Consider the following 9,303-nt stretch of genomic DNA (forward strand, 5'->3'; position numbering starts at 1 on the left):
TGGGGATGCTCCTGAGGGCGTGGGAGGGACACCTCCGATGCGCGGGACGAGGCGTGTGCGAAGGCCACTGACCGGGGCCGTGTCAGGCTCCCCAAGATGACCCCTTAGTCAGTGGTTGGGTGTAGTTATGGGTTAGTTTCAACAAAACAGAAAACCAACTTAGGGCGCTGGTAGCCCGAGAGAGAAAGTTCCTCGCTACAAACGTGCAGTGGCGACGGACTTGCCTTGCTGGCCCCAGAGCAAAGGGAAGTTAGCCTCGCTCAAGAAGCTACTTTTCAGTTAGTGAGAGTTCTAAAAAAATTGTGTTCTGGTTTGTTTTGTTTTGTTTTTTAGTTCTTTTCTTCTCTCTCTCTCTCTTTCTTCTTTCTTCATGTTGTTAATGATTGGACTTCAGGCTGGTGGTGAGGGATAGTGTAAAGAGGGGAAAGCTTATTTTCTTTGTGTCATCAGCGGACCATAAACATTCTTCAGAACGCAGACTGCGTCATGAGAAAGCTCTGCAGCCATTGCGTGAGCAGCAGTCCTTCCTCGTGTGTGGAAAACGGAGTTTCTGGAAACATTCCCCGTGTTGTCGGTCTTGCCTAGTAAAGGTGCTAGTCCTTGGCGCTGATTGCCTTGCGCGCAGGGAGATGGATGCGCGGCTTCGGAAGCATCACTGGGCGCTGAGCTCGCTTCTGTGGAGGAGAATTTCGAGGGAGTGGGTAGATGTTTCCCGGAAGAGGAACCCCGGATGGACCCCTCTAGTCCTAATTTACTTTGATACTGAACTTTTCCCCCTTCCCTCCTTCAGGATCAGCTGTTTCAATGGTGCAGTTCTCTTCTTCGCCTTTTGGTCACCAGTCACCTTCAGGCCATTCGGAGGAGGGAAGGGAGGAGACTATGAAGTTGGCCAAGCCCCAAGTGAACCACAGCCTTGGGGGAAGCCAGCGGGCCCAGAGCCCCTTGCAGTCTCCTCTCCGGTCCGCGGCCTCTCCTTCTCAAGCATATGAGACCTACATTGACAATGGACTCATATGCCTTAAACACAAAATTAGAAACATCGAGAAAAAGAAGGTAACTTTTTTCCCCCCCTTTCTCCTAGCCAGGCATATAGGCATATGCACCATTTTAGGTAAGGGTTAAGGAACTGACATTTTGGCTTTTTATCAGGGCTCATAGATTACTTCCCAGAGATTTAACTAACCTTGGGATTTAGCTGGCTGAAAACATACAAGCAGGCTCAATATTGGATATATTAAACATGTTCTGTTTGATTTGTCAGCATGACTGAATACAACTATTCTTCATAGTAACATTATGCATGCTACTGTTGAAATATTTGAAGAGCTAGCTACTTTAAGTCAGGTTAATTCCTTGACTAGTAGTAATGTTTCTTTTTGGAGATTGCCTGATTTTTTTTTAGCTCGTTTCCCGTGTGACTTTCTGCAGCAGTTGATGTTGCAGTATAGATGCTGCAGTCATTGGAAGCTTTAATGATGGTGGAGCCAGAAAATGTTTCAGCACTAATTCCTGGGTTGCCAGGTGATCCTTTAAGATTGGTGGGTGAAAGCATTGCAGAGAGCCTTGCAAAGGGACTCTGAGGTTATACTCAGCCTAAGGTTACAGTAGATGCCGATGTAAAGATCTCCACATCATTCCTCATTTCCTGAGTCATGTAGCCTGTGGCACAGTGCTGCACGTTGCTTTGTTGTGTCACGATTCTCTTTGCTCGTGATGATAAGGTGAGTCATTCACCCTCTGACCTAGGAACTCTTCAATATTTTTATGCCAAGACCTAGGTAAACCTTAGGAAAGTTGTTTGTAATGGAGGAGTGAGAAAAGATTTTTTTTTTAAAAAAAAGTCCGATTGTTTCTTTTCCTTCTAAAAATGTTTTTTTTTTAATTTTAAAAAATATACCCAGGAACATAGTGAAGAAGGGCCAGTTATGAGTAGCTTCTCTGTAGCCCTAGCTCTTGCCAGTTGTCTTTTGAATGCATAGAGTTGATCACTAGAGTGATAAGGTGAGTGTGCCTCGGTCAGCACAAATTCCCTGCCACTGTTGGAAACTAGTCAGGTCAGGACCTATTCAAAGCAGGATCTACTGATGGAGGAACTATGTGTGCAGGTATACTTATCCTCTCTGGCTTCATGATACTATCTCTTTGAATACCTATCTGACAATACCAAAGCTTTTGTTTCAAGCTTCTGAGAAAACATTTTAAAGCTATAAAACCAAATGGGAGGAGTCTAAATGTTCTTTTAGAATACCATCGTGGGCCATGTAATTTTCATGGGGACAATAAATGCAATTTATTTGTTGTGTGTTTACTTAAATATCAAATTTAATATAAAAATAGCTTCAGTTTGAGGCTATTATAATGCTAGAAAAGAAATCTTTTGCATTTCTATACTTCCATTAGGAAGTTTTTTATCTAACAAATGCCACAGAACTCAACAGGTGACTAATGGTTTAAGCATGAGGTTCGAGTAGGGTTTCTCAGCCTCAGCACTATTGACTTTTTAAAATATATATATATATATATATGTTTATTGATTTCAGAGGGGAAGGGAGAGGGAGAGAGATAGAAACATCAATGATGAGAGAGAATCATTGATCAACTGCCTCCTGCACACCCCACTCTGGGGATTGAGCCCATAACCTGGGCATGTGCCTCTGATTGGAATCGAACCTGGGACCCTTCGGTCCACAGGCTGATGCTCCATCCACTGAGCCAAACCAGCTAGGGTCAGCCCTCTTGACTTTTGAGGCTGGAGAATTCTTTGTTGTGTGGGGCTGTCCTATGAATTGTAGGATGTTTAGCAACATCTCTGGTGTCTACCCACAAAATGCCAGTAGCATGCTCCACCTGTCTGCCGTTCCCCAAGTTGTGATAACCAAAAGTATGTCCAGACATTGCCAGATATCCCTGGGGGACATATTGCCCTGATTGGGCACCACTTGGTTAAGGGCACATGATTAACTAGTTAAGTCTTTGTAGTCTAAACATGTAGAGAGGCTATTAAGAGAAAAAAACCATTTTATTACTTTTGTAATACCAGACAAATGTTCATTTGTGTGTGATATTTTTTCCCCTGACTAGAACTCATGTACTCAGTTGCTGCGTGCTTTGTAGTAAAATGATACTTTTGCAGATTGATGGATTACTTTAGTAACTGTTTTCATAAGAAACAAAGTCTAGTATTTATTTGCTTGAGAATTTTAAATCAGACTGTAATAGATGCAAGTTTCTCTTTTGTAGCTCAAATTGGAAGATTACAAGGATCGCCTGAAAAATGGAGAGCAACTTAATCCAGACCAATTGGTAAGTGATTTTATGATAATTTGGTCAGACTTGCTTGTTTCCTTTTCTTATTAAAACTGTAGATAGACTAGATGAGACCAAATATTTGATAGGCCAAAAAAGATCAGTGAAATCTGGCTTTTTTTTTGAACCTAACTATAAATATTAGACTATTTATAATTTTTAAAAATGTTGCTTAACTTGTTCATGGTATACCTGGTAATTGCAAGTTTTATCTAATATAGAGGAGGAGACTTTTTGCAATATGGAAATAAAAAAAATGTTTCATTGATGTTTATCTTTTTGACTTGATCACATTTCCTGGCTAAGAAGGGACAAATTAACCTAAAAGTTATTTGATCTAGCTTATACATCTGTTGTCTTTTATCGTCTCAACGAAGATTTTTGGTTGTGTGTCATAGATACTGGTATTCAGGGACTTCCCCTGGCCACATTGACTCTTCTTCACTGGCTTGAATTTCTGTGATGTAGTAGATTATAGTTTTGCTGAGGCACAGATTTGAATTGTGTGAGCTCTGACAATGATGTGCTCACATAGCTTGTGAGAGGACTTAGCTGGACATCCAACATCTCAACATGGCTTTGTTTAAGTAGTCATAGTATCCTATATAATAAAAGGCTAATATGCAAATCGACCGAACAGTGGAACCACAGGTCACTATGACGTGCACTGACCACTGGGGGGCAGATGTTCAATGCAAGATCTGCCCCCAGCAGCGCTAAGGATGTCCTGCTCCCCGTGGGAAGTGGGCCTAAGCTGTCAGTTGGATATCCCTCGAGGGCTTCCAGACTGCAAGAGGGTACAGGCCTGGCTGAGGGACAACCCCCCACCCCCAGTACACAAATTTATTGCACCGGGCCCTCTAGTGTTCAATAATGTTTAGAGTGATAAACCTTTTCTTTGTATAAATATCCTTAAAGAAAGTGTTCTGATAAGGTAGTATTGTTGATTTGGGGGAAATATTGGGGGGTAAGGATGGTGGTTCTCATGATGGCTCTTTAAAATATATCAAGGACATTCTTATATTTCAGAGCTCCAGCCAGAAAAACTTTAATCACAATAATTCTTACCATCTTTATAACCACTTGTTCTATAATGTTAACTTTGATTTCTCTTTTGAGAAATATGCTGCCAACTGCCAATTTTATATTTGCCAATAGATTAATTTTGTGAACTCTAGATTTCTTTGTCCAGTTGCCTATTTGACATCAGATTTTACCCTACCCGCCAAAACCTGTATCCCCTTTATCTTAGCTATGTCAGTTAATGGCTTGATGGACTAGAACAGCGGTTCTCAACCTGTGGGTTGTGACCCCTTTGGGGGTTGAACGACCCTTTCACAGGGGTTGCCTAAATACATCCTGCATATCAGATATTTACATTATGATTCATAATAGTAGCAAAATTACAGTTATGAAGTTGCAACGAAAATAATTTTATGGTTGGGGTCACCACAACATGAGGAATTGTATTAAAGGGTCACGGCATTAGGAAGGTTGAGAATCACTGGACTAGAAGGATGGAGTTGGCAGAAAACCTTGGAGAATTTTTCATGTTTCTCTTTATACTAGAGGCCTGGTGCACGAGATTCATGCATTTGGGGGGTCCCTCAGCCCAGCCTGCACCCTTTTGCAGTCTGGAAGCCTTCGGGGGATGTCCGAGTGATGGCTTAGGCGCCGCTGGCAGTTGGACATCCTTAGCGCTGCCACAGAGACAGGAGAGGCTCCCGCTACCACAGCTGTGCTCAACAGTCGTGAGCCCAGCTTCTGGCTGAGCGGTGTTCCCCCTGTGGGAGTGCACTGACCACCAGGGGGCAGCTCCTGCATTGAGCGTCTGCCCCCTGGTGTCAGTGCATATCATAGCGACCAGTCCTTCCACCTTTTGGTCGATTTGCATATTAGCCTTTTATTATGTAGGATTTTACATCTAGCCCATTAGCAAGTTTGATCAGTTCTTCAAAATAAATTTAGGAACTGACCATTTTTAATAAATTCTGCTTCTGTTATCCTGGCCCAAACCACATCATCTTTCATCTGCATTACTGTACTAGCTTCCTCACAGGTTTTTCTGTCCTGCCCTCTCCAAATCTATTCTCAATATCGTAGCCTCAGTAATCCCGTTCATATGCAGGTCAGATGGTCATTCCTCTGCTCAAAAGTCCCCACTGGTCCCCATCAGGGTGGCAGCGTGTCCTTACCGTGGCCTGCAAAGCCCTATAAAATAGGCTCCCTGCTTCCTTTTACATCTGTTGCATTTCCTATCCTTCTCTCCCTTGTTACTTTCAACCCAGTTGCACTGGCCTTCTTGCTGTTCCTCAGACATCCCAGGCACCCATCTGCCTCAGGGCTTTTGCATATGTTGTTCCTTCTGCCTGGGATATTTCCCCCCCAGATGTTCAAATATTGGGACTAGGGATGGGGAGCTCAGTTCCCACCTTCCTTCTGCTTTCGGTTGGAAGGTCATCCAGTAAGCCTGTCTTGACAACACGATACCTCTGTTTTCCCATTCACGTTCCTTAGCTACTTTCGTTTCTTAAATTTTCTTCATAGAAGCACTTCTCTGACAAGCTGTAAAATTTTGTCTGCCTGTCCTTTCCTTGCAGTGTAAATTCCATTAGAAATTTTGTCTGTTCACTGCTGTTTTCCTAGTACTTGAATAGTGTGTAGTATATAGTAGGCATGTAAGCATGTGGGTTATTACATACCAGAGACCCGATGCGTGGAAATCCGTGCAAGAGTAGGCCTTCCTTCCCCCAGCTGCTGGCACCAGCTTCCCTCCAGCACCTGGAACCTGGGCTTCCACCCTTCGGCCGCTGGTAGGCACACAGGACATGGCTGGCTTCCCTCGGGCCGCCTGCAGGCACCCAGGACCCGGGCTGGCTTCCCTCTGGCCTTGGCTTGGTCAGGAAGGACGTCCAGAATGACATCTGGAAGACATCCGGTCTAATTAGCATATTACTCTTTTATTATTAAAGATTAGAGGCCTGGTGCATGACATTTGTGCACTGGGGGGTGTGGGGGTCCCTCAGTCTGATCTGCACCCTCTTCAACCTGGGAGCCCTCAGGGGAGCCCTCTCCAATCTGGGAGTTTCTGTCTGTCTTTGCAATCATATGAGTGAATTGTCTGAGACCCCAACTCAGTTTGGTTTGTTGCTCACAAAATAATAGAGGCATTTATTTTTCTTTGGCTCAGTTGTTGAGATTTCAAGGAAGTTTTAGGATATCTTCCCTTTAATTTTTCCTAGACACTCTGATTTTACTTATGTCTCTCGCCTTTGCTTTCCCTCCATCCCCAGCCTCAACAGTAACTTGCTCCAGGCTCACTTTGCTCTAGTGCAGCGGTTCTCAACCTGTGGGTTGTGACCCCTTTGGTGGTCGAACAACCCTTTCACAGGGGTCGCCTAACTTCTGCTTCTGGTGCTGCCGCCAAAACTACTATTCTCAGAATTCCTGGTGCTCCCCGCGATCTTGGTTTTCCTTTCCTGCTCTGTCTCTGTCTCACAGCCTCCCACTCTGCCAAGTCCTCCAAGCCGCCAGCTCTCCCTCTCTGCTCTCCATCTGGCAGCTTGGGGAGCCAATTTCCTCAAGCTGCTCCACTCTCCACTGGCTCTGCTGCTCTGCTCTCTGCCCAGCGCCTGTGTATGCAGGTTAATTTGCATACTCACTCCTGATTGGCTGGTGAACATAGTGGAGGGACAGTCAGTTTACATGTTTCTCTTTTATTATATAGGATAAATTTACTAAATATAAGATGATTGAATATTAGGTTTCTAGATGTGATTAAGCATATGGCTTGTGTTACTTTTGAGAAATAACATCTCATACAAGCATTGTATATTTAAGGTATTTAGAAAATGCATTTAAGTCAGAAGAAGAAAAACCTATAATCTGACCTCTCAGAAAATAGCTGTCAATAGTGTAGTATTAAGAAGCTCTAAGTTTAGGTTTTAAAATAGGTACTAATTTACATAGCCCAGAAATTAGGAAAGATTAAAGAAGATGCAGTTTTTATTCACCCTGTCTTTCCTCTGTTCAGTTTTCATTTTACAAAATAATGACTGCTAATAGATTCTTATATATCTGTTCAGAGTTCCTTTAAGCCTATATAAACAAACACATATTCTTCTTCCTGCCTTCTCTTTTTCCATTTTCTATATAACTTAGTTTAATATAAATACTTAGGGGGCCTTTATTTTTGCTTCTTCCTTAAAAAAAAAATAGACTATTTTTTGAGCAGTTACAGGTTCATAATAAAATTGAGCAGAGAGTATAGAGAAATTCATATACCCATCATCCCATGTTTGCACAACCTCCTTCACTATCAACATTTCATTACTAGAGTGGTGCATTTATTATCATTATAACTTATTATAATTAAACCTATGCTTATGCCCTGGCCAGTGTAGCTCAATTGGTTGAGTGTCATCTCGTGCACCGAAACGTTCGTAGGTTTGATTCCCTGGTCAGGGCACTTATAGGAGTCAAGCAATCCATGTTTCTCTCTCACATTGATGTTTCTCTCTCTCACTCCCCTCCCTCCCTCTCTCTCTAAAAATCAATAAAAAACATTTAAAAAAAGATTATTAAAAAAAATTCAGAGGGAAGGTGGGGGTTGGTGGGTGGGTGGGGAGAGATTAACCAAAGAACTTCTATGCATATATGCATATCCCATGGACACAGACATGTGGTAAAGGCCTGGGGGGTGCAGTGTGGAGGAGGTCAATGGGGAAAAAAAGGGAGACATCTGTAATACTTTCAACAATAAAGATTAAAAAATAATAACCCACAAAACCAACCTATGTTTACACATCATCATCACTCCCAGTCCATAGTTTACGTTTCGGGTTCATTCTTGGTGTTGTACTTTCTATGGGTTTAGGGAAATGCATGAAGGCATGTATCCCACCCTTATAGTATTGTACAAAATATCCCTGCCATAAAAATCCACTGTGTTCTACCTATTTTTCCACCTCTTTTTAATATCATGTTAGTGTTTCCACAATGCATGGTCTTTACAGTTTGGTTGAATTGTTCTGTGAAACTATCTGAGCCTGTTTTTTGGGGGGTGGGCATGGGGCTTGAGGGTTTTTTTTTGTAATATTCTCTACTTTTTCTTTGAAAATTGTTATGTTTAGATTTTTTTTAGAGTCAACTTTTCCAAACTTTCCTTGAAATTTATTTATTTCATTCAGTTTCAAAAATTTATTTGCAAAGACTGGGGCAAAGTAATAAAAAAATAAGTAAAATTCTGGGTTGGGGAGAGGGCAATGGGGGAAAAGGGACATATGTAATAATTTCAACAATAAAGACATTTAAAAAATGAATAAAAAGTCATACCTTAAAAAAAAAGATGAGTAAACAACAATAAAAATTAAATCATAAAAATCAAAATAAAATAAAATTATGTTTCTGTGTTACTTTGTGTTTGTTTCTAATTTTTTGTGTAGTTGTATTCCCTCAGTTCACTCTTAAGTTAGTGGTTTAAAAAAATTAAGCCAGATTTTAGACTTATTTTATTTTTCTCTTTTCCTTTTATCTTTATGCTTTTCTTGGTTTATTTGCTTCATTTTCTGAGTTGAGTGCTTAATTCATTTCCTTCCCCCCCACTGATTGGTATTTAAGGCTGTAAATTTTCCTTCAAGTATTGCTTTCACTGTGTATTATGGGTTTGATACTGTAGTTTCAATATTTTTGGCTAGAAATGTTATAATTTTAGCTTGTAATCCTCTAATCCAACAATTTTTGTAATATTGTAAGTAAAGCTTCCTATAATCTGCATGGCTGTTGTAACCTCTTTTGATAATATAACTCTTAAGTAAACCTATGAAGACTAAGCTATAGGGAGAAACCAAGATGGCGGCATAGGTAAACACCGGAGTTTGCTGCCTTGAACAACCACTTCAAAAATACAACTAAAAGACGAAATGGACATCATCCAGAACCACAGGAAAGCTGGCTGAGTGGAAATTCTACAACTAGGAGGAAAGAGAAAAACTCTGA

The 9,303-nt window shown here is 41.4% G+C and overlaps 1 protein-coding gene across 3 annotated transcripts in view; it reads left to right on the top strand.

Annotated features, from left to right (window-relative positions):
- Positions 1-668: 668 nt before the first annotated feature.
- CAPRIN2 (caprin family member 2) overlaps positions 669-9,303 on the top strand; it is a 47,465-nt gene continuing 38,830 nt past the window's right edge. The window contains exons 1-2 of one of the 3 annotated variants that reach the window (XM_015566619.1): positions 669-1,053; positions 3,241-3,303. In XM_015566619.1, coding sequence (XP_015422105.1) covers positions 805-1,053; positions 3,241-3,303 — 312 coding nt within the window. In that variant the 5' untranslated portion in view covers positions 669-804. The remainder of the gene's footprint in view (positions 1,054-3,240; positions 3,304-9,303) is intronic. The other 2 variants (XM_006767829.2, XM_015566618.1) reach the window with 2 other exon arrangements.

Source organism: Myotis davidii, unplaced genomic scaffold (assembly GCF_000327345.1).
Source record: "Myotis davidii unplaced genomic scaffold, ASM32734v1 scaffold902, whole genome shotgun sequence".
NCBI lineage: Eukaryota > Metazoa > Chordata > Mammalia > Chiroptera > Vespertilionidae > Myotis > Myotis davidii.